This window comes from Saccoglossus kowalevskii, chromosome 8 (assembly GCF_978046115.1).
Source record: "Saccoglossus kowalevskii chromosome 8, keSacKowa6.1, whole genome shotgun sequence".
Taxonomy (NCBI): Eukaryota; Metazoa; Hemichordata; class Enteropneusta; family Harrimaniidae; genus Saccoglossus; species Saccoglossus kowalevskii.
In genome coordinates, this window is record NC_140648.1 from 22,885,039 (window position 1) to 22,912,292 (window position 27,254).

Below are 27,254 nucleotides of genomic sequence, written 5' to 3' on the forward strand. Positions count from 1 at the left end.
TTTTCTACATACGTTTCAAATGGTCTGTAGTAAGTACAGTTCTTTTCACAGTAACCTAAGAACGGATTTAAAGAGTTTTATAATGGCGTTTGTCGAATACTGTCATGCAGCATTCAATCAAATCACCACATATTACAAACGTCATAGCACCGGGCATGTAAATATCATCATTATACTAGTACAATGTATAATGTTAACACACAAATATGATGTGATATATATTTCTTAATTATACCCGAAGCATTTCCAAATTTAAACGCTGAAATACCTTCAATATAATGTCCACCCAGGCATGAAGGAGGCGGGCAGTTTTCAATGTCCGAACAGCAAAGGTAATCCTGATCAGGATTTGCAATACACTCATCGCACCCAGCACACTTCCGGTACAAAATCGATTGGACAAGGACATGGTCCACCTGTGAAAACAATCATTGTCACACATTGCAACACACGAAAACAATTACAGTCGAGCAATTCGAACTTACTATTGTATTACTTTTGAAATTGAAATGTCTGTATGCACGACATTTTAAAAGTAACATGTACTCACCGCATGCCAGGTCAGGTCGACAAATCCAATCCCCTTCTCTACAAACGCTGATAGAAAGTATACAAATGTTTTGTTCAAGAATATTTAAATCCAGTCTACGATTGTAAGTTTCGTATTAGTTAAATCTAATAAGTCTAATAGAACTTAAAGGGCGGTCGTAGTCACGCCAGGCATGCACGAGACATATGGGTCTCATATAAACAAAGATGGCGACTTGGCAGATCAACGAGTACAAACTGAGACGTTACCAAGTTTTAATTAGGTATTTTTAGGTGATTGGAAGGTATCAAAGGAGGCAAGTCGCGCTCAGGTTAAACCTCGTACTCATGATTTCCATTAGAAGAGCGCATTGGATTGTGGGAAAATACACGTTTATCAACACAAATATCGCACTTGAGCTGCGCTACGACTGCCGCGCTTTAACCGAAGATAATCAGAAAAACCAATCTCTTACCATATTTCACAATCTTCGTTTACTACATCTCCTGGCGAGTAATACTCGCAGTCCAACTCACAAAATCCTTCTGTGAAAATTAAGAAAAATTGTGAGTGTCTATAATTATTAACTCTTTGAAGCGCAAGGGTTAACATGTGTCACCATTCGCAATTTCTTTATATTTTCAAATATATTTAAGTCCATTTGAGCCAAAATTAGAAATAAAAAATAAATATACATGGGCAAAATATTGTACTGAGGTGGTGGGAAATGTGGTCCAAAGATTCTGGCAATCGAGATGTTTGATTAGGTCAGAAACAGCCATACACGCTCATGTACAGGTTGTGTGAGAGAATAATTTTGGAGGCGAACATACGGGTTCTCTGGGGGGGGGATAATAGCATACATTGTGATAAATTATCCCCGAGCACGGCGTTGCAATTCCGTGGATATGGTATATCCATTATGTTACGTTGTATGGTGATATTCTCTTGATCATGAGTGTGTAGTAGATTTCATATATTACACATATTGCGTACGCGTAGTATGTTATTCGCGGGCATTTTCTCGATCAATTCGCATATAAATTTACCATTTTAGGCAATTATAATTACTACAACGGGCTGATCGGTACCTATACCTCGATTTCTATGGTCTACTTAGTTGTTTCCACTTTAAACTTTTGTAGTCGCAATTGTATTATAGTCAATTCAGTTCCGGGACATAAACTTGAGCCATCCAGATCCAGGCATACAAGACGTGACTAAAGCCAATGAAAGGACAGGTTTCGACTAAGCACAGAAAAGCAAAGGTCAGCTGATATTCTCAAAGCTGTTGTATCTATACTATAATTTCAATTACCTGGCGTGTATACTCCTCCAAGACATGCTGGTGCCGGGCAGCTACCGTCGTCGCAACAAATATAGTTTGGCGTCGTTGATGCATGTTCATCACAAACGTCACAATTCAACCAACACATTTGCCCCAGAAATCCTTCCGGACACCGGCATGGTCCATCTTTTTTTGGAAAAAGATATAATAATGATATTCACGTGATACTAATCACATGCAGTGATGTGTGTTAATATTCTTGTAATATCTATGCCATTACGAGTACACAAATGACATGTTGCTCACCGCAATGTCGTCTACACGCTTCTTCTGTTTCAAAATTATTGTTGTTTCCTTCACATCCTCCGTATATGAACTCTATACACTCATTTATTTCACAGTCGAAGTACCATCTGGAAATGGAACCTTTACACGTACCAGGATCAACAGGTAAACAGCAGTCACCTAAAATTTTAAAATATTATATATCTGTAATTAATTATTACTGAAATGAATTCTATCATTTTGTTAGGAATCCGTATTTATAAACTGGGATACTGTAAATTCCATTTGCACATTGCTTACCTCCGCATTCTTTTTCGCAATCTGCTCTAGTATGAAAATTGTTATCATTCCCCTGACATCCACCGTAAATAAATTCTTTGCACTTGTTATCCCGGCAATCGTGATACCATCGTGGCAAATATGCTCTACACGGTCCAGATTCAGGTTCAAGACAGCATGGGTATTTATCTGTACAATTAGATACCGAGCTATTACTATTTCTGCAATACCTCTGTTAATGACATTCTGTACACATTGCGAGAGATCGAATCGTACATTTTGCACAAAAATGTGTTAGTTCAGTATATATGGCCATAATACATTTCTTACGAGCATGACCCTACCTGGACAACATACACCATATTCAAAATTAAGCATACAGGAATATCCAGTCGGACATTCTATAAATGCGCAATTGTACGGGTATCCAGTTTCAGCTAACAAGGGCTTCTCGCATGGTACCCAGTCTGTTGGTAAAAAAAACTGTATATTATACAATAGTAGTCAAATATTACTATGATCTGATCTAAAACAGTATAACGATTTCCTGTCAAATAGATGTCACAAAATACTGGGTTTTGGTATTGTCCAAAAGTACAACAAACTGGCACAAAGAAAAAATATAAACTCGTAGCTGTTGACATAGAAAGTAAAGCAAGTACATAACACGGAATACATGGTGGGGTAGATTATAATTAATTCAAAGTAAACATTTTAATACTACTGTTGGACTAATGTTTGCATCATAAATGTAACAGCTGTTCATAACGATATTCACAGAAATTGCTGGTGAGTTTCAACATCAGACGATCAAGTGAAATCAACGTTCATATCATAATGTTTAACTTGAATCCTACCACTGTTACAGCATATCCTATCAATACATGTGAAGCCATATACATGCAGGCAATCTGCATCTGTCAAACAAGTGACTACATTACCCACATCGTCCGTTTGTGCAGTAACACAAGCTATAACAAAAAATCAAACGAGAGAATAGTAACGTTATACATTTCCCGGTGAGGATGCGCCAGAACTGTATGTAAATTACCGTCTGGGCATGCAATGGACACGAAAATAACATTGTGACGTAAGCCATAACAGAATGTTTCTTACTGCAAGATGAGTCTGTGGTACAGGGGTCCCATTCGGCGTTTGTGCATTGACTGCAAAAAATAAACAATGTACATTAGACAACACAAATTACCTACGTAAATATAAATGAATTGCCAATCGATTTATATACAAGGTAATTGAAAAGTAAATACCATTCTGTGCATGGTGGCACTGTTATAGTATCTCCCGGCATGAAGTATTCACAATCATATCTACAGTAACCTATAAAAACAATAAAAAAAACCAATAAAGGACGCACATGTAGTACATATTGTAATATATTACACATGGATGAACACTTCCGGTCATTTGATGAATCAAACACTGGTGCTACAGATGGAACACATTCACACTTGTATGTCACATATACTGCATGTTACGATAGTAAAAAATAACGTGAACATAACCCACCAACAGTGTTAATGAATCCAACACAGCTTCCTGGACACGCTTTCTCATCCACGCAACAAATGTCGTATGGCGGATGGTTCATACAATTGTCACAGTTGGATAGGCATACTGGAAAGCTATCTATTGGAATGCGGGGACAGGGGCATCCAATCGGATCTCCTATAAACAGGACAAACGGGAATCACGTGAAATTAAATGTACGGTGTGTCAGAGTGTACTTTATAGCAGTCGGTAAAAACTAATTAATGTACGGTACTCACTGATAGGACAGCACACCGATAGACCACTCGAATCTAGCGCAGTGCATTCATATCCTCTAGGACAATGCTTTATTCTCGTTGCATAGTATTCTGATGTCAGAAGAGCTCCTGAACAGAACACTGTTCCAACACCATCTTCTACATATGGATCACCTCCGTTCGGACATATTTCATCTGCAAAGAAAATACATGAATATACGTTTTATATACTATAACTTTACTGGTAATTGTAGGTACAATAACTTGTTTTTAGTGATGTTGTTACTTACCACATGGTAATTTCTCTATGCATGCCATGGCGCCGTCTATACATTTACTGAGAATACGAACAAAACATTTAGTAGTGAGAATGTGATCGCCGATCCATGTGCTACCAATCATAGTTTCGTCAACAGATTTTAAGATGGGATTTGCTAATTATTACTTCACGTCCACTAAATATGAGATTGAATAGAGAACACCAAAGAAGATGCTACGAAAATACACTGTTTTAGCCGACATTATTATTAAATCTGTAATACCCACCATAACACACAGTCTGGCATCAGAATCACTCCGCCGTTCGGAATCAGAACTCCATTAACAACGCAATCTCCAGCTACAGATATAAATACACATACTATCAACGCTTGATGTCACCAATTATCCCGTATGATGGCATGCGATAAGAGTTACGGTTTCGCATAAATGTTTTGCGTGGTCATTATTATCCAGTCAATTGGCATCGTGTCGGTGAACAATAGTTGAAAGAGAATTGCAATAACAAGCACCACTGAAGACGATTTGTAGTGAAAGGGAAGACTTACAAATTGCTGGACAGCATATACTGTATCCGAGATCTAAAGGATAGCAAAAATAATCAGCCGGGCAATCCCCTTGTGTAAGACCCAATGGTGCATCCAGTGGAAGTGTACAGAAATTAACATCTGTTCCCGTACTTGTATAGTAATCATCGCCATTGGGGCAGATGGGTTCTGATGGATCTATAAAAAAGTGCGCTTGTATTAAAAAGACAGGAAACAACAGAGTAATTTGTAATAGGTCATACAACTATCTACAAGCAGTATATATACTTGCAATCATTTCATAATATTGTTTGTTGTTGGTTAATTTGCTTCATCGACCAGAACTTGTATATATTGCCATATTTATTACGTTAAAAATTGCTGTTGAACTTGAAGTACTAAATATTGCCGGAACTTACCACAGATAAGACCAGGGGGATACAAACATACAAATCCACCATCCCGGCATTGACTGGAGACACAATCAAAAACGTTAGTGTAGTGATATTGCACGATTGTCAATACTACTTGTTCATGTCATTAGCACGTATAGGCAGTGTACTAGCGCATGGGCAGCATGTCGTTAACTGAACAATAATAACAAATATGTGAAACCTACCAGAGGGCGCAGCCCCATATCACGGTTCCACCAACTGGGTACGCAACGCCGTTATAATAACACACATCATCAACTGGTAAATAGAGCAAATGAATGTATATAAAATTACGGTCTTGAACACCCAGAAAAGATGTGTTTTTTTTTCTCTAAATGAGTTACGTTTAACAACCTAGTTGGCGGAGAAAAAGCAATAACATTTGAAAACACTTGCGATGATGTGTATATGTTAATTAACCCATAATATAAATGAGGAATAAATTAGAGACTTTTTTATTTATTTGTTAAAAGTAGCAGTTCGTAACAATTAAATTTGTCGCTACTTAGCACAGTAGACATTGAAACGTTACAATCCTTGTATAGCGTTTCAAAAATGTAATTGTGACAAAATGTAATATACGCGCTTTGCATACGTAGCATGGGACAGGACAGGAACTGTGACGTCTTAAAGTCTGATTTCGCAATGGAAAATGAAAATAAAATATGTAAATACTTACGTTTCAGCGGGCAGCACACAACGTGCGAACTCGTTATCATGTTACAGTAGAAACCACGTGGGCAGGTCCGAGTTAATATACTATCAACACCAATTGCAACGGAGCACAATGCATTCATGTTTTGGTTGTCTTTATAAGGTTGTACTCCACTGGGACACATTTTATCTACAGATAATAAATTCAAAAATGAAGTCTAAAATTTAAAACCGACTAGTTCAAAATAAAACTGTTTATCCGCAACTTTATTACAATTCATCTGACACCGCAATGCGATAAGAAAATGTCTATCGCATGATCACGTGCACACGGTGCATTCATTCAATTTTATGACGTTTATACCATTATCGAACATTAAACGTAACACGTCATCAATTTATGCGTATTTGAAAAGGACAAATGAGCGAAAAAGAAAGATCGTTGCGAGAATTGGCAGTCACTGACACGGTTAGACGCCATTCCCAAGTAGCATAGATCATAATGTGATGTGTGTCTTTATGAAAATGGGACTCATGGGGTGTATTATCCACTCGCCCTCAATTTGTGGATCCTACTAGTCCATGACGTTTCTAGCGTCAACAAACAAGTGATATGTGATAACAAATCCTTTTCACATTTCATATGCAGAGGTTAATGGATATACACTTACCACATAACGGTGTGTCTTCACGTGTAATCCTACCGTTTACACATTGACTGAAAAGAAACAAAGTCAATATTATAATAACATCTGGATTACGACAAACATGTGCAACAAGATAACTTGATAACGACAATACGGATGTCAAGACGCCCGCAGGAGAACAAACATTAAACTATGTATGACATATGACATCTTCCTCATCTTTGTGATGTATGCAGTATTAGAAGCAATTAAATGACATCAACAATCGAACAAAAACAAGTTTGAATCTAAGTGGAGCAAATATATGTTACCAACCAACAATTTAGACCCCTAAATAAATGTACGAGCACGGGGATTTGAGAGCTGTCAGTTTATATTTGACTTTCAGTTTCTGTGTGACTCATCCCCACTATACTCATTAAAGCCGGTGAACGTTCAGAGGAACGCTTTCTCTATGGGGTCAATCTAAACTAAATAAAAACTGGTGTGAATATATTTTGAATAGGAACGCATAATATCAATATAAACATAATAATGAAAGCCGTTTAAGGTCTTGAATCCCTAAAATGTAATTAATTTATATGGAATGCTAATAAAGATATGCTTCCAAAAGTTCATTTTCATTTTAAATAGTTTCTTACGCATTTTAACTCACCATGCATAACACTCGTCGTTAATATAGTAATCACCATTTGGTATATAAGCATTATTCACATAGCAGCCCAAAGTAGTATCTGTCGGTACAACAAATAGAATATATTAATATTCATAATTGAAAGACTAAATTTATACTGTCCATACAATTGTGCAAACTGAATTATATTAAAAATATTTTACCATCAGGACAGCACAGAGAATATTTATAGTTGGTATCTCCGAGACAGGAATACCCGAATGGACAGTCTTCTATAATAATGGATCCCGTTTGAGGAGTGGTACCACAAAACACTGTATAACTATGTGAGGTCAAATGAACACCACCGGGACATGGATGCACATCTATGAAAGGAAAACTTTATAATATAATTTCATTTCTTTATCGCAAGCCAATTTGACATAATACATAAAACACGCTTGTTTAGACAACAATAACAATGTTGTAAAATTGACTGATACTATATCCATGAAGAAGTACTGACTTCAAGATCATTGGAGCTAGATTGATCGTGAGGAAAATCATAATACTTAATAAAATTTCTAAAAAAAATCTGTATGATTTGATTGCACATGCTGTTAATAAATTATTAATTTGCTTAACTAAAAATGGATTAGTTTAAGACAGTGATGTGTAGAAGTCTATTCTAAATTACATTTCATCATGTGAGGTAGGTTATGTAAGAATTTATAATATTGTGTCTTGGTTACTGTACATGAACAATCAAACTCCGTGTATTGAGTGCTGGTACCATGATAATTAAATTACTTTGCAATTTTACGTTCACAAATCTCTGAAATACGAGACATCTTTTATGAACATAGTAATGATTGATAAACGATGAACTAAAAAAGTATTAAATTTAAAGGATTTTGTGGTGGAAACTTTTTAAAGGAACTCACCGCATATCTGTACAATGCACCTAAACGCCGTGCCTTGACACTGACTGAGTAAAGAAAGTAAATTATATATTCAAAATAATAACACATACACAAATAAAACAGAATTCACTGTCGTGTTTACTTTATATTACAATAAACGTGAATATTGAACGAACCGTGACATTATATATTGCATTGTACTCGTACATACCATAGGACACAGTCTATTATACGATAAGCACCATCTGGCCAGAATGAACCATCACTCATAAGACACCCATACGGCTCTACATAAAATGGGGTTAGCAATATACAAACGTTACTCCTATTGTTAACCAAGGCGAAACCGAGGTAGAAAATAAGTTATGATGTCATTGACATTGTATGTCCACTGTTTCTGGGGTGAACTTTGTTGTTATTATATCGACTAAAGCATATATTGAAATTTCATTGTATGAGTACTACAATATACATCGATATCAAATTCTTACTTGTTACAGCAACCTTGCAACAATCATCACAACATTTTTCAGAGGTACCGCAGTTCCTGTCTTTTATGCACGGGACACATATTTGGTCATCATTACCAATTCTTGGACATTCGCCAAGGTGATCTAAAAATAAAGTACGGAACGACAATAGCATCAGAAGTAGGAATATTTGATAAATGCGTTTAAAACTCTTTAGCCCAACTGTGAAGAGGTATAAAAATAAACAGAGTACGTGTATTAAAGTAAGAAATTCAAAGCTTCCGTGATTATAAAACAAAACAAATCTTTAAGAAAACCAAAGCTTCAAAATAAAAGCTATAAGGTTTATACAAACAGCTGACGTGTGAGTGTTATGGGACTTATTTTTATAAATGAAGTGGTGGATATCTAGCGTAATTACGGTATAGAAAGATAATAACTAACAATAATAATAACTAACTCCTTGGTAAAAAGTGTAACTTTGAATGTAGGACTTTTGAAATCGTAATATTTTACGATATAACAAGAGTGAAAATGTACTGGAACATTTACTTGCGTGCAAAAAATTCTTCAGTACGGTTTATTATATCCAAGTCGTATTATAATGAGGTAAATCATCAATGATATTGACTCATAGTTGTATTATTAACTATTTTTGACGTATTACAAAACATGCACTTTAATGATTACCACGTCGATCTAGCTTGCGATTAACCCGAATGCATAATTTGAGCTTTGGATTAATGAACAACATTAAACCAGTAAACAAAGGTAAGCCTGCTGAAACATTTCTGTGTTCCAATGTTGCAATAACATATCCAACCATAAATCCTCAAACAAAAGTCTTATAGGGAAATCTACATGTCCAAGAACACAAAACAATTGACAACCGTTGATAAAACGGCACACAAAAACAAAACAAAACTACATAGTCAATAAATAAAATGGTACACAATGGTACAATCAGTTATGGTATAATTACCCGAACAATCCAATACATTGCCGTCAGCATCATAGTATATGGCGTTACAACCACCGCAGTAATCAGCTTCACATCCAGCATACGGAAGTTCGCATGACGTCACATCACATGGATCCACTAAGCAGTTAACCAATGATCCATCGGAACATCTCAATTCTAGAATAATATTTCAAATATATGAAATGACTTTCAACAACACAGTCGTCACTACAATCTATATGATGCCTGATATACTTTATAAACTATTGTTATTATAATAGTATTTCAAACTATTTTACAAACATTTCACTAAATAGGGTCAAAGCTTGGAGGTAAAAAGAATCAAGGAAGATAAATGGGCTTCAAAGTATGCAACCATAGAGGTATATACCTCCATGATGCAACCAAGAGAAAATACGAGTTTGTAAAAAAAAAATGAGCCCGAGCTATAATATAACATCCCACGAATGCAGATTAGGATATAATTCATATCACTATTAAACAAAGCTCTCCAAATATATTGATATTGATTTGGATAATATCTTATCCAGGATATCACTTCACACTATCGATATTAGTAACACACCGTGTAGTTTTAAATAATCAGGAATAGCGTGTTAATACGTTGAAACAATGAACACAAATACTCACCAGCAGTGGCGCTTATTATTTCAACTTGCTGGTGTGTCGAGAAAAAGAAAAGTACGGCGTTAAGTTTACACTGAGGGAGGCAATAGATGTGATATACAACGTGAATTTGAAAAGGCATGTGTAATCAGGACGTAAAATGTATAGAGAGAGTAAAATTGTTATTATACTACATACACTTGTGTTTTTGCCCTATCTAATGTTTTTTCACTTAGGTATTGAAATGTTCCCAATATACAATGTCTTGGTAACGTGCATTCAATTTAAGATTCTATCGAAACTAAATTTTCGTTTAAGTGGCCCAAGACAATCAGGGGGAATATATATACAACAACGGAAATGAGTATCTATTTAATTATACTTACCCTTAAACCGCGTGCATTTGCACAGGCAATTACGCATGTGTAAACTACCAATAATAAACTTAACTTCATGTTGCAGACAACTGAATGAAAACATGGTGAAAAATTTAGTGTGATAAAAAACGTAAATTAATAAAGGCGATAAAATAAAGCGCACCGATTCGCGGAATACTATGAGCAACATTAATGGATTTAAGGGCGTGTTGATATTTGGAGTAATTTTTGATGACATGATTACTATTTTGTTGCGTTCATTTAATTCGTGGTTTTACACGCTCCAGGAGGGGTTGTCGCCTATATCACTGACACATTGAGATATAGTAAATTGTTGCACTGTCAAGACAAACAACTCAACACAGTCAACAACCAGCTCTAACGGAATTTGCCAACTTAAGAGCACACTAATAGTATACGGATACTTGGTAAATGTTATCAAACCCATAATATTTAAATATGTTGAAGGGTGGTTGTAGTCGCGCCGCGTCCTGTTCGATATGGGATTCATACCGACATACACAACGCGTGTAAAATCCATTGGTTGCAATACATTTAATTCGAAGACGCGGCGCAGCGCGACGACCACAGAATTTTAAACGTGACTTACCAACAAATGTTAGATAACCAATCACACACTAACAAAGCTATAGGGAGTGCACTCAATAATAAAAAGTGAAATTCAATACATTAATAAAGATTCGAGATTTGCATATTTACTGTTAATTATATTTGTGAATAATCAAATTGACCAGATGTTAATAGTGTATATATCATTTCAGCAAAAACCTTGTATCCAGTTTTATGCACAATTACTTTCTACCAGAAGTTAATAAAAAAGGTACACAACCAAGCAAACTGATTAATATTTGTCGAAAGAACATACGTCACCGTGTAATTAGTTTCCACATTAAGATCAGTGCTGCCGAATGTAATGCATATTAAAATTATTTATGTTTTGATACAACGAGCGATCAGATTTAAAGCGTAACGAATCAGATTATTATTTCTCTGGGTCTGAAGTTATACATACGTTTGGATTTTCGTTAGTCTTTCGTTACTTGTTTAAAATTTACATGAGAGAACGTAGTCTCGCAGAAGGATATCGAATAAAACACCTGATTGGTTGGTTGGCAGGTTTGTTCATTGGAATTCGGATTGAGCGTAAAAAGAGTTTATTTAATTAAAATATTACACAATTTGTTTAACTTCATTGCGAGGCATAGCCGCAAGGGTATGTCCGTCACCATGTTGATTTTAACAACAACATTCACACTGTGCTGAGACAAATACAATTCGGGATTTCACGAAAATAAGCGATGGACAGCGAATCAATATTCAGTTAACTCGTTAACGCTGAAGGTTTTTTTGTTCGGTAATACTTTCAGTACTTATTTTCTAAGCTAACAACTTCGATATTACGAGTCTACGAGGCGAAGTACCATATCGACCGAGTGTGAATTCAAACCACACTAGTCACTGTAATGACAGATTGTCGTTAACATAGGGAAAACCTTCAAAAAGCGCGGGAAAGTCACATTTTTTAAGTTAATTTAACTCACGTAAAAATTCAATTTTGACAAAACTTTTAATGATATGAAGATTCAAATAAATACGTTGTAGTCATTCTGTTTACGAATTTAGAAGCATCTATCTGGTCAGAAACATAGAAAGGCCGACAAATCCTGAAACGTATGCAATCAGAAATGTTCGGGTACAGCGTAATGCTGGTTTATTTTTACCCATGGCAGAAATCGAACAATTTGAAATTTGAACAACAGACCTTGGCAGTCGGTCTGTTTTTGCTAGCTGAGATTTGAAATGTGTTCATTAGTTGTAACGCATTTTAGTACAAAACATTAAAATACTGTACTGTTTTTTTTTTCCGCAAAAGCCCTGTTTTTTCATGTAATTTATGCAAATGTGTCGATGTCACGGTCTTTTGTTCACGTTGGAAAGCAAAAAAAGAGATCGCCCAACGTATATAATCACGAATATTACTACATAACGGTCTTATTTCGAAATAAATAACCTTAGCAATCGATTGTTTATATTCGCATAGTAAGTATTATATGAACACAAAATTATTCGAATGTATACGTATCACAGTAAAAATATTAATAGAAGTTCGGTTTTAAATGTGTAATTTCGTTCTCGCAGTACAGTAGGACTGTCATGTGACTTAAGACCGTGACACCTAACTTCATGTCAAGTCTAATGCGTAAGTAAGTAACACATAAAGTACGCATCTAGTTATTAAATATGCACCAACAACATTTCATAAGACTAACCTTAAAACTGGACCGTCATCTGCCGTGTGTACTATGGTAAAAATCGCAATTGTATACACTAATACTTGCTTTGTCGGTACATAAAATATTGATTAGTCATCAAAATAATAATTCAACTAGTATCGTTAATAATACGGGTTTTTCAAGAAAATTCCAACACATGCTTGTAATTTATGTAAACAATATATGTAATAAAATAACTAAGTGTACGCCATACGGTCCTTGAGAGAACATATTGCATCTGGTTAGTGATTAGTTTGCTCGTTTCTCGTTTTTTTTTTTTTTTTTGTTTTTTTTAGATAATTAAGGATTATTAAAGTTTCAGGAAAGAAAGCAAGTATGTTTGAGGAAAAAGTTAATTTCCAACTCTATTATTTGCGTGGGTGCAATGTTGTTTATTATTCAACATAAATTACAAATACATAGTAAAATTGCACATGCTGTACTGCGAGTGTGTTGGTCGCATTATCACGTTTGGTTCAATTATAAAAACAGATCTTTTCAGTTATTAATCATGTTTTTAATAGAATCCCATGTGAAATAGGTAATAAAGGGTTTTGAATTATTATTGTTGAAAAATAGTTACTTGCGCATTTATAAAGATAGCGGCATTTAAATATTTTAGAAACGCAATAAACCTAAGACAGCAAAGTAACGCATTTGAGGTTGAAATTATTTACGTTCTTGTCTGCGTTTTCCGTATTTTTTAAAATTCCATGTGAATCCATGTGACGTAAAGGCATGATATATTAAATAACTGTTGGAACATTTCTATTAATAAAAAACGGTTTATCTACAATATTGACTACAGATGACGAGATGGCAGATAAATTGATGACACGGGAATGTACGTGTCTCCCGATACACCTGTGCTACAAATCGCGCCACCTAGCGGCGATGCAACACAACAAAAGAAGAATCCCTTTTCTTTCTGAAAACGAGGTTTGTATCGTCGCCGCCTGGTTGTCAACCTATTTTTTTGAGAACTAGTTTATATGATGAGCGTTAGTAATAAAATATCTAGTAAACCTGTTTTGCTTTGTAATTTTTATTACAAACAAATATTAGCTGCGTGACATCGTGCTCTTGTATAACCATTCCAGCTATACACCCACTATTTGTATTAACCAATTGCCCAATATATATATATATAATGTCATCCAAAAATCTACATTCTCTGTAGATAACTGGACAGTTATTTGATGCAGGGAATCTCTTCCAAAATAACTGATTCTTGTTTTAACCAGCTGCTTGACATTCACGTACAGCCTCTTTAACGACCAGCATTATATCTATATATTCTGTCCATTTTATGTGCATGATTATTTGGTATTATTGACACAACATCTAGTAAACACAAAGGAAAATAAATTGCTCTACGTTAAGATGTATCTATATGTACGACTGACGAGAAGCTCAAAATAAAATTTACAATAAAATTTTACATCAAAATTAAACAAACTAATATATATGAATATATATATATGAATATATAACCTACATTCCATGGAGTGTGGGCTGTAGCTCAATAAATGAATTGTTCACATGACAGTTTACAGGCTGATTTATTTCGGGCCATTTTTTCTAATTATCACTGGATCGGGATTGAACGGAGGCGTGAATCTGCATAATAGTGCGATGTATAATTAACACACAATCTTAAGTGTTCAAACTTAACCAGACTGTATTGCAGATTCCACGTCTAAACAAAATCTCACAGAATTTCTCACAAATTTACACACGATTTACTATCGACAGGATAACGTAATTAAATATCCAGCGACAATATCCATAAAAAACAATACTCTGTGACCCCAAACCGTTTATCGTCAGGATACGCTGTATATTACAGAACGGATTCGGTGTACTGTATCAATTATTAATAGTTAATTAATGGTATTCAGATTGTAATCCTGCAAACAATTTCGTTTATAATATATATCCCTGTAACACCACTTGTTAGCCTGCATTATGCTTTCATCTCAAATACAGTGGTGTACAATGTTCCCATGATGGCATCCTCCGAAATATTACATTTCAATATACAAGTATATTCATATGCTTACGAGATTCTGTCAGGCAAAACATGTTGCGTGAAATTCTCGTGTATTTTAATCTGTCCAATTTAACTTCCGGTTTATTTGGTGACGATAACGAAATGTCACACTTTTTTGTAAAACCAAACTGGAAAAATAAAAATAAAACTTTGCGATAAATATTTGTTTATAATGCAACGCATTATGATTAGCAGGATTTGTAGTATAGTAACACATTGACACCTATTACGTTATCGTCACCTTTATCATTCATATTGTTTCCGTGACTTCTGTTATACTCTACATTTCCGGGCGTGTCGTCAACTTTCATAGTTTGACTATTGTTATCATTATCACCATTTTCATTAATGTCGTTTGCTTCATCAGTTTTATCAAGAGTAGCAATAGTAGACTGATCAACAGCTATTGGTTCAGGGTCGGGGCGGGGCGGGTTTTACTATTTGGAAGAGAATGATCGCAAACTGGTTCGTTTGAAGTTTGCCGTTGACTTACTGGGCAGTTTCTCATAATGTGTCCCTTTTTTGTTACCTGTGACAAACAATATCATCAGTTGACAAGTAGATACGATATTGCCACTCCTCGTGAGTGACATTAATGACACCGTCAAGGATTTGACGTGTTTCAGCTCGGGTTGTTTGCACCCGAGTGGAATTAAGCGCAAATTGCTAACAACGTGGCCATACTTTGACAGTTCAGTTTGAATAATGTGATTTAGTATATATGGGGTACACCTGAGAGAATTATTTTAGTGGCAGGTTTAACAAAGGGTTGCACATGGGTAAAGCAGTCTCCCACTGACAGACCAGATGTACAAACAGTTTCCACAGCGTTCACAGAGTCGAGAAAACAATAACACTTCCGCTCTCTCGGGAAGCGGCAAAAATATTCACAGGTTTGAGAATAGCAGAAATACTTTTAACATATGCTTCAATTGGTATCCCATCAATTGATTCGCATTTCAGACCATGTTTACGTGTTAGCCCTGCAAAATGGTTAACACGTGTACTCGCCGTGGAGGCCGCCATCTTGGAAAGGCCCCACGACGAGCAAACTAAAAGTGAAAAACAAAATCAACTAAAATACGGTAGATTTTTACCGAGAAAACAAAATGAATAAACGGTAGTAACTAAGAAGTATTTACAATACGTATTGGAATAAAAGTAGTCACTTACTAAGTATTTGAAGCAAAGAAAACGTGTTTTTTGCACAGCTCTAACAACGCGGGGCAGTCATGCGTAGTTAGTTAGTTGGTTAGAATAGCTGCTTTTCACCATTGACACGCAGATCGCCGCAAACCAACCGATCTGACACATACCGCGCGTGGAACTATGGGAAAAGTGGTCGGAACTATTTCCACACTGTGCCAACACAGATGGCGCTATTCGGTTGGTTTGTGGCGATCTGCTTGTCAATACAATATTGAGAAACATTAGACATTTAACCTCGCAATTTACATACATTTTAATGTTAATAAGATAAGACATGCTGATGAGTGTTGTGCGGTATTTTAATTGATCAATTCATTAAAGATTCAATCTTGCTAAAAATAAGGAGAGAATGTGTTCAAAACAAGAAAAAAAATACTTGTATATAGTTCCGCGGAAGAAACGCTGACTAAAATGGTGGATGATTGATATTTAGCCTTCCGAGGCTAGTTATGCGTCATAAGACACAGGTCTTTGCTGAATAGCGCCACCTGTGTTGACACAATGGCTTTTCACAAATAATTGTCATAGTCAAATGATATAGTATATTTGATTGCAAATACAAAATAAACAAACTAATAAACACACGTGAAATTATACATGGTTTTATTACAAACCTGCACCATCATGAAATCCCTATTTAACACAGACCAAAGACGGAATTGCCAGAGAGGGCGGTAAAACTAGAATTAGTTCCAATGTCATGGTATTTCACTAAATCTATGATGATATACCAATGAAGTTTACACTTGATAACATTCTCTTGTAATTTTTTTGGTGTTTTCTATAAAATAATTTATCATGTGAGTGTACACATGGCGAAAGCCGGGTTACAGCGTTATAAACACGAGACGTATGTCCCTTGCAAGGGTTATTTCGCAGTAACACTCACTCTTACTATTTTATTTTATTGAACAAAACACCAGAAAATAAGCAAGAGACTGTACGCAAGTCTAATTGATTTACTGTTTAATGTAATTTTCACTGATTCATTTCATGATATGAATAAATTAGGTAATTATGAAACAGTAAATGCTACTGATACAGGGAACATTTATAAAATTATTACCGTCACGAGGAAATAACTTGACATCATCATTATAACAACTCTTCATCTGTACTGTATCTCAAATCATATGTTACTAAGTGCCCGCGTAATTATAAAATCTACTAAACAAAATGTTAATCTTTGGAGTATAGAAATGGAATAACATCGCAAGCCCATATGTGTTTGATTAGGAGGTGACATAACTATAACTGACATACTCGAATTTACCTTTAATAACAGGCCATGTTTACTTTAGCTATTACAACAGGTATATCGTATCGTGCGCTTATACTGCCCAACGCCGTTGCTTTACATTCGCGTTTGTACAGTAAGGCGGAGTGTCGGAATTTATTATCATTTTAACGTCAACTATTCTATTGATACACATTTAAATTTATATGTATAACTTTAGGTAATCAAGATGCGGACGCTACCAGTTTTATTGAGAATATCGATTGCGGCAGCATGTAGTTTTATTGTATGCAGGGCTGCGGTGAGTATGTCATATTATCGAGCATAGATTATATTTCAGAGTATCTTTCTTAAACGTCTTTTACCCAAACAAATAACAGTGTGATTATATACATTGTTATCGCACATTTCATTTATACTACATGTTATTGCAAACCGATGTTAATAGAATTGGAAATTAGATCTGGGTCATAAAAAACGACATTTAACATTTCAATTACCCTCTCTCTCTGACCCGTGTATTTGTATATTGTTTAATTACTTTCATACTTATACAGTGCTCATAAAATGTTCATTTCCAGGACACATTCACCAGCCCCGACGGTACCAACTCTGTACAATGTCTAACGAACCCCTGAGGTTGATTATTGTGGGGATGTAAGGCAACATTCATCGACGATGATGGTAGCGTATTGGACTGCTCTGGTAATAACTATTATACACTGACAGGCTTTAACAGCTACATTATAATTCATTATATATATATACTATCCAGATACAAATTAAGCTAGTCAGAAAATAAATAAACAAACAAACAAACATACAACTAGTTTCAGATGATAATATATTTGATATGATATGTTTTTCTCAAATATAACGCTCAGCCATATTATTATGTTTGTAGAAATATATACCCGATAATCATGACCGATTTCTTAAGTTCACCTATTAATTCATTTTCAGAACAAAATGATGATCCATGTGCGACAATAAGATGTGGATTTTATGCACAGTGCAAATGGGGTAGATGCGTCTGTCCATTTGTGTGTTATAAAGGGTATATTATACCAGTGTGTGGCTCTGACGGTAATACTTATCGAAACGAATGCTCAATTCGTGTAACCGCCTGCAAAAAGCAGCAGCATATACATGTACAACATATGAACAAGTGTCAACATGGTATGCGTATATATATATATTTCTTTGAATAATTAGAAGTATTCGGCATATTTCATATTATACGCACGCCCAAAATTACAGTACTTCCATGTGCGTGTTCTCGTTAAATCATATATAAACCAAACTTTGTTCTTTTACATATTTGAGTGACATACGCGACAGATGTCATTCCCCAGGACACGTTCATTTGCCCAGATGGTACTAAGTCTGTACAATGTCCGACAAACCCCTGCGAAGTCACTCAGTGCGAGAGATATCCATACGCACGATGTGAAATTGATTACTGTACGGAATGTAAAGCAACATTTATCAATGATGATGGTAGCGTACTGGATTGTGCCGGTAAATTTAAGTTTGCATATAAGCTGCCAGGCAGGCTATGGTATTTGCATCATGATTTGGTATCTATAGTAATTGAAACAAAACGAGGTGGTCAGGAACTAAATAAATAAACAAACTTTCTAGATATACAAGTAAGACAATGGGATATGATAGTTTCTTCTATAAAAATAAATGATCTGGAGCGGATAGACATTTTTCTGAAGCATAGCGCTTAGCCACTGTATGCTTTTGGGAATAAATCCCCGATAATTGTTTATAGTATTTCAGGCAGTGTGGCTAGACTTAAATTTAGTGACTGATTGCCTTAGATTAACTAATTTAATTCATTTTCAGGACAAAATTCCGATCCATGTGCGTCGATGAGATACGGATTTTATGCGCAGTGCAAATGGGGTAGATGCGTCTGTCCATTCGTGTGTTATAAATGGTATATACCAGTGTGTGGCTCTGACGATAATACTTATCGAAACGAATGCTCAATGCGTGTAACCGCCTGCAAAAACCGACAAAATATATATGTACAGCATATGAAAAAGTGTCAGCATGGTATGCATATATATATATATTTACAGTTTCCCTTTGATTAATGAGAAGTATCCGACATATAATACGGAAGTGCACAGCCACGTTTCCATCTGCATAATATTGTTCTTGAAGTATATCCTCAAAATTTATATTTCATGCCGTATTGTTATACGGCGCACCAAAACTGTACGAGTATAAGATGTAACGTGTATGTTCTACGTATGATATAATTATTTTGTATTTCACAGATAAGAATCGATGTACAGGTTCGTCACATTCAGGTCACTGTAGAGCAATGCTACTACGATGGTATTTCGACCAATTAACGGGAACGTGTGAACCTTTTATCTACTCGGGGTGTGGAGGAAATAGAAACAGGTTCTGGAGCAAGTGGAAATGCAAACAAAAATGCTTGGACTGATTTGCAGTATTGTAATATCTCTGCCGCGGGGTTTTTCATCTTCTTGGCTGTGAATGTTCACTTGCAGAAACTGTTGATTGCCCTTTATATAGCAATATAGTTATTCACGAGTAGTTTTACGAGTGAATTTTGACAATGCCATCGCATACCACATCGCAACAATCGACCGATCTGGAATATTCATAATGTAATATTTAACACATTAAATAGAATCACTCAACACAAAGATTATGTGAAAATCAAGTTTAAACTCAACACATGTAATAATTTACTGAATCTACAACTCATTCAATTGAATCGAAAAATACACGAATTACAAAGTAGCAGTTAACTTTTTAAACTGCCATTACACGTTTATTTCTTTATTTAACTCTACCAGTCAATGTTAGAAACTGGGTGACTATTATTTGTTTTTGACTGAGTGTCATAAGATAAATATCTAACTAATGCAAAAATACTGAATAAATACAAGTTTAGTAATTTGTTAAGCAAATTTATTCTTTGAAAATTACAATTATAATTCTATGTTTAGCTTATCTTCAAAAAAGCCGACCAAGGTGAAATTGCGTTTGAAAAAATAATTGATTGATTATTTATTTATTAATCAAATAAGTTATTACTGGGAATTAGATGTATTTCACAAAGCGTACTCTACATGTGCGGGTTGGTAAACATTAGTGTTCACGTTAACAATTTACCAGTAGTGTTGCATTTGTTTTGCCAGCTAACAATGTATGGTTATGGACACTGTTTAAGATAAATGCTATTTGGGAATGTGTCGATTGTCACATAACATCAGAAGCAGCCGACACCGACAGGTTTGGTTTTGAGCATTCAATATCTTGTAATTCATCAAAGTATAGATGCAGGTTTGTGGGCGCATGGATAAATTACATTTCTGTTGTTGCTTTTTTTATATTTAAACGGCGATTTTGGAGCTCAAACAATACAGATCATATTAAATTTGATTGTATATGTTTTATAATGAAATTATCTACAGTTTAGTTATTCAGTTGGTGAGGTGGCTACATTCTTGAATATTTTCCGGAGCTTGTATCTATTAGAGTTGGAATCTGTCAAACTATGTAAGTGATGGGTTTTGACGCAAAATAAAAACCATTCAGGTTTTATTATAGCATGTTTGTTTTCAAACCATGATGTATAAATATTTGAGTAGTCTTAATCACGTGATTACTACTAACCTACTGAATACAAGTGAATAAAACATAGTGTGAAAGTTTTAAAGGGACTAATCCGAACCCAAGAAGCTAATTAACTATAGTAGCGGACAAATGTACAAACCTTCCGCCAAACGTTATATCGCTGCATCTACAGGCCTTCTGCATGTAGCATAATAAGTAGCTAACATTCGAGAGCACAATGATAAAACAGATGTACGTGCTAATGTGCATGGAGTGACACTTGTGAAATCCACCCTTAATTCTATGAGTAAAAACTTTGTTATTTGTAACGTTTATTGGTTTTAGAATTGAATTGATTACTTCAACATGCTAATTGACAAACAAAAGATACTAAGGCCAGACTTTTTTTATTCCTTGTTTCTCGAGTTTTTATAAGTCATTTTTTTTGAGGAGGGCGAAAAAATAAAATTATTTCTTTTTTTTCCATTAGATTTGTGTGATTCTCAAAAAATTGTAAGTGAGATCATTGATCGGAGAGAAGAAATGAAATACAATTTTATTCTATGTATAACCTGGTTGGCAATGTACCAAATGTGGCACAATTTTCAGCATAAATGAGGGATTTCATGCAGCACGCAGAAAGGTCAATACCCGAGATTCACTGTCAACCAACGAGCATAAAGTATATTTCTGCGCGAGACTTCGGTACTTTGATCATGATACTCCCATGAAAATGCAACTTGGATTTGTTAGGCGGCGGGCGGAAAAAAATGAAGATACAAATATTTTTTTTAGCAATTTTTTGCACTTACAAGTCGGCGGGGGCGAGAAAACACGCTGAAATAAACTTATATTTTTATTTCATTTTCGGCTCCTGTTCATTCGGCGGGTTCGCGAAACAAGGGATAATAAACGTCTGACCCAACTGTAATCATATCATCAGACTAGTCTTTAAACGACCTTTATTTCAACCCGTAGGTATCACAAGCAATGTACAATGTTTATTACAACTCGACGAAGAGTGGTTATCAACAATCCCGAAACAAAATGACTAATTAAAACAAAATGGTTTTCGAATTTCTATTGAAACTGAAAGTAGTAATACCCCCATTCACACCACCGCCTACTTGTTTGAAAAAAGTAGTTGAACTGATAACTGATAACAAAAAAGTCAATCAACGAAGCAGACCGCGGCCTTGAAAGTTCCGTTATGACACGTTTCGGTATTTTAGTCAGGCATTCATATAATACAAAACTGAACTATACCTGTTCCTTGCATAATATTTCTACAATATGCGGGTATCAGAAAATTCAGGACAGACTTTAATTTGTTTAATATCAGTAATTAGCTCTCTATAAGTATTCGTGACAAGTAACGAATCTTACATGCACGTATACAATATCGGTTAAACTATTTTGACTTAATTAATATAGTCCTGATGATCAATGAAAAACTACCTGATATATTGCTTTCTTCAATAAAAGCTTCTTGTTGCAGATAGAAGAGCTTATTATAACTTGAATAGAAACACGATCACATGTCCATGACTACTTAATTCTCAAGAAATAGACAATGAACGGAAACGGTATATAACATGCGTTGGTGACTATTACATGCGTTACAGACTGATTTGCGATAACTTGTCAGAATGGGCAAAAAAGATTTCAGCTTGATTTTGCATTTATTCTTGGTTATTTCAGGTGTATTTCAGGTAAGTTGAATACTTCGAAGTACTTTCCTTTTTGTCATAATCCACAGACGAATGCGTAATTTATTTAGACTTAACCATTCTCACCAATTCTAAAAAGTAATTTATGCTTGATATTATATTTTATTATCTTTATTAGGTGAATGCTGAGAACGGTGAGATATTTATTTTTTCTAGAATTTTAATTTCATAATCTCTATATATCTGTGTACTTATGCCGACTTCTTTTTATTTTTTTTTTATTTTGACCGACTGCAATGTAAATGTTTCATACTATTATATTAATCGATATCGACTGCTGCCAAGATTCACCGGAATACGTTTCTGCACTGAAATAACATATTATTTAATTAATAATTATGCTCATGCTATTGTAAGTCTGCGGAAATTGGACTCAATGGATCGACGACGAAAATGGTGGCGTGGTCGTCGATGAAGTTGGCGAATTCGAATACCTCCCGGATCTTCGTACCCTACATGATATTTGTGAGGTCCCGACCGCCATTGAGTGTCGCACAGTAGTTGAACCTTTTACGCTATCCTATGAAACCGGGCAGACTGTATACTGCGATTTACCCGATGGGCTAATCTGTTTCCATGGCGATAACGTGTCTCCATGTATGAACTACAAGATTAGGCTTTGTTGTGAAGCGAAAGAACCTACAGTCACGGAGGAGGGAGGCACCGAAGATGGTATGTATTATACACAATATTTCATTGAGGGTCGGCAAGGGGTATTTTCGTAAGCTGTAATCAATTGTTTTTATTTTCGTAATATTGTAAATTTCAATAAATAGAAAGTAAATTCTTAGACATGGGTAGTTAACAATGTAATCGATTCCTAAACACAGATTATCAAGTATATTATCAAAATGTAAAATATAATTAGGAATTATCTGTAAAGTGTAACAACCTATTACCGTAAATGGAACTTTCCATTTTACTTTCTGTAATTCCGTAAAATGGCCTTTTTAATTCCTGTAACCTGTACCAGCTACCCCCTTGCATCCTCTTTGCATTTATTTAAGGGGTCGTGGATACGATAATGTTATCTTAGGAAGTCTCATTCTACAATTAGGATGAATTCTTGCAAACTAAACCGTTCTAATGTGGTCTGATAAATACATGGATAATAAAAACTGTTTATATTTGCATTCGTTCCATAGATGAGATATGTATTGGGGATAATTTGTATAAGATCGTTTTAGGCGACTCTTTTGACTGGCATGACGCAGACACATATTGCAAAACCATCTTAGCTCCGAGAGGACATGTCGCTGGCTTAGCAAATCTAGGCGCCAGTAAAGTGCGTAACACAGTTCGGGAGTTTATACAGCAGTCGCCGGGTTTGTCGAATCCCAAGGGGAAAGGTTACTGGATAGGATGTCACGACGAAGAGGAGGAAGGATCATTTGTGTGGTTGAATGGAAATAAAGTTGATGTACCACAAAATGCATGGCACTCCCAGCCAAACAATAAACAAACTGAAGCGTGCGCAACAAAAGGAAATGATCAAGACTGCTGCCAACTTTGGTATATCATTTTGATTTTGAATGAATGAATCATTGAGTGAGTGAGGGAGGGAGTGAGTGAGGGAGGGAGTGAGTGAGTGAGTGTGTGAGTGAGTGAGTGAGCGAGTGTGTGAGTGAGTGAGTGAGTGAGTGAGTGAGTTGAGTGAGTGAGTGAGTGAATAAATGAATGAATGAGTGAATGACGTTTGTTAGAATAGTGGCTATAATTACAAAGAATAAATTATGACTATTGAAATATATTCTCGCGTGTTGTGATCCTTACTAGTTTACGCAGTAAAAAAATTATATTCGCAAAATATTTGACAATGAAAGATTCATGAGGATTCATAGTAATATATATCAATCATTATTTTCAGGGAAAGACCAAAAACTAATCCTAGTTTCAAAATGGATGATTCCTGTTGCACTGATACAAAGTCTTTCATTTGTGAAATTCGTAAGTAATCTATCAGTATCTGAATAACTGTTTTAATATATATTAATATGATATAGGGGTCATACTAATGCATAAATAGCTGTTTTAAGCAGAGCTAGGTGCGAAGTGGCAGTACTCTGGGTTCACGTCCACGAGACAGGCACCGTGACGGTTTAAATGTGTAATGTATGCACAGAAGCATGGAGTGGCGAGATCTGCTCACCAACCTCGCACCGGTACATGCTCCCCCTTAAACATTTTGAAATCTAGACCCTCTGAAACGCTATTTCCTACATTTTGAGGGCCACTGATGCAACCATCTGGGGTCCGTTTTGACCCATAGTGTCTAGAAAGCCGTCTACTGTGTGCCGGTACTGCTATATAGAGCGTAGGGCACCCCAAGTGTCTAGGTATTTTAATATGCAACGTGGAGTACCCCATCAAGAAGATTAGATTATACAATGTGTGAAGCCCCATTAACAACGTGCAGGTTTACAACGTTGGGTAACTCATTAACAACGCCCAGATATACACTCATTAACCACGTGAAACAATAGTCCTATACACAACATAGCGGTAGTCCCCGAAAAACATGACGTACTCCCATATTCAATGACCGGGATTACTTAAATATAGTTTTTGATTTATTTATCAAATTCGCCAGATGTAGTTAAAATAATATAATGTTGGTGTTTTTACTTATAGCCGGATACTGCGCAAGGAAATAAACTATGTATGGCTCACGTACAAGAATTTAATATCTGGTGTCCAATCAGCTGTTTGATGTGTTAATATCATCGTTCACTATCATTATTGTGTCACTTTATTGTAAATGAATAGTATAATTATACTCAATTAAAGACAATATTACCGAACAATATTTACTTGTTACATTGACTGAATTATTACATTATTACACTAATGAACTATTCTTATCATAGTTCTAAAAATGGGCAATATTTTTGTTTGTCGTATAATTGTAGAAATATATAATTAACTACAAGGTATTCCAAGCGTGCAAACCTATGCCATAGGTGCAAATTACATATCCTCATTTAGTCTACCTCTGCACTAAATTTAGCATACTCAAATAATAAGCATGTACGTTTTTCTTGAAAGTTTAAATTGAATATTGAATAGTATTGTTTACGTAAGAAATTTCTTAAACTGACATCAATGATGGGGTCATGAACTGTATGCACGTGTACGTCATAGGTTTGCAATATTTACGGTACATTAAAATAAATGACTTTAGTATTTCATCAGTTACATCGACGTTTTAACGGAGTATGTCCACGCATCTCCGATATATGCAGCTTTACTAGGCGCATGGAGGCCAAACTAACAAATACCGGTTCAGCAGTGAGCTAAATTCTAAAGAACAAAAAATTGTAAAATACTGATGTCATCAAATTACGAAATTAACACTCGCTCCGCCCTTTGTAATTTCCAAACAGCATCCAGAAAGTATTAGACCATGATAATACATTAAATTAAACATAAACATTGCTACATTAAATTTTCATACACACCATGCAGTACAATAAATTGAAGTATCTCAGATGTGGTCCAGGTTTCCCGATGTGAATCAACTTACTAGTCAATTCCGATCACCTATTAAATAGTGACAATATCAAGTTCTTAGATAAAATGCAAGTCCACAATTCAGAAAACAGGAAGCAGTTGCAGCTCTATTCAAAGCATAGAAACTCATACTTGGTCATTTTCTCATAACCCTCCAAAACAAAGGTTCTTTCTTTTGCCCTATCACGTTTGTTTGATTAGCGAACACCCGCGGAGTCAGTACCACTATGTGTCCTATACAGTAGCCACGATAGTTTCGCCATTGTAAACAAATATGAATGCAGTTAAATGATTTACCTAATTATTGGGTTTAACCAACGCAAGCTTAAAATAGTGTAGCTGGATATAGGATATTTGCTTGACATTGTTTATATTCGATGGCAAGTGTTAGTAGCCAAACGGATATACAGGTCATAGGTTCATAGGCAAATTATCGAGTTATTGTTGCAACTGAATGTAAAGGTTACATCGCGTGTTCACGTTCCACTACGCCTGCACAAGAGTTCATACTCTGGTCTGTTTACGTGGCAAGTTTCTTCCAAATTAAAAATCTTCACTTCGTGGGCGATTTAACATATGGTCATCAACAACTGGTGTGAGAGACGATGGTATTGGTGACACACGTGCATGTGTATTTGCAGTGTATCCCAGTCGCTAATGAATATATACCCGTTTACTGAAACATTACTACAGTACAAGTAACCTGTAGAATGCTGTGCGGGTAATATTTTTATATTGATTTGCATTTGCAGCCAGTAGTAACCAAACAATGAGAAATCTATAGGATTGGATATACCTCTCAGCTGGCTTCACATGCATAGTTCAAGACTACCTAACCGATGCTTACACCAATATTTAGTTACAGCACCTAGACGGTCTGTGGTTACAGCTTCATGTTCCAAGTAATCGCATTTGCATTACAATAGAAAATCATGAAAGACTGGCACTCCCAT

General features: G+C 35.4%; 2 protein-coding genes across 2 annotated transcripts; one reads left to right on the forward strand and one right to left on the reverse strand.

Annotated features, from left to right (window-relative positions):
• Positions 1–16,380, reverse strand: LOC102803365 (uncharacterized). Its single transcript, XM_085502790.1, has 29 exons — positions 16,180–16,380; positions 10,669–10,748; positions 10,307–10,334; positions 9,677–9,832; positions 8,716–8,838; positions 8,436–8,511; positions 8,246–8,289; positions 7,526–7,687; positions 7,344–7,422; positions 6,713–6,759; positions 6,067–6,231; positions 5,573–5,645; positions 5,373–5,425; positions 4,975–5,151; positions 4,694–4,766; positions 4,438–4,484; positions 4,169–4,342; positions 3,909–4,067; positions 3,650–3,719; positions 3,498–3,547; positions 3,239–3,352; positions 2,726–2,848; positions 2,403–2,570; positions 2,124–2,282; positions 1,848–2,003; positions 1,005–1,074; positions 551–597; positions 269–416; positions 1–55 (listed from the first exon to the last, which is right to left on the reverse strand). The coding sequence occupies exons 2-28, from the start codon at positions 10,735–10,737 to the stop codon at positions 361–363; spliced, it is 2,718 nt and encodes a 905-aa protein (XP_085358916.1). The 5' UTR covers positions 10,738–10,748; positions 16,180–16,380; the 3' UTR covers positions 1–55; positions 269–360.
• Positions 16,381–22,678: 6,298 nt separating this feature from the next.
• On the forward strand, positions 22,679–25,597 carry LOC146739442 (C-type lectin 16-like). The gene is made up of 6 exons (XM_085502361.1): positions 22,679–22,773; positions 22,910–22,925; positions 23,149–23,463; positions 23,937–24,303; positions 24,659–24,738; positions 25,423–25,597. The coding sequence occupies exons 1-6, from the start codon at positions 22,711–22,713 to the stop codon at positions 25,443–25,445; spliced, it is 864 nt and encodes a 287-aa protein (XP_085358487.1). The 5' UTR covers positions 22,679–22,710; the 3' UTR covers positions 25,446–25,597.
• The last annotated feature ends 1,657 nt before the right edge of the window (positions 25,598–27,254 follow it).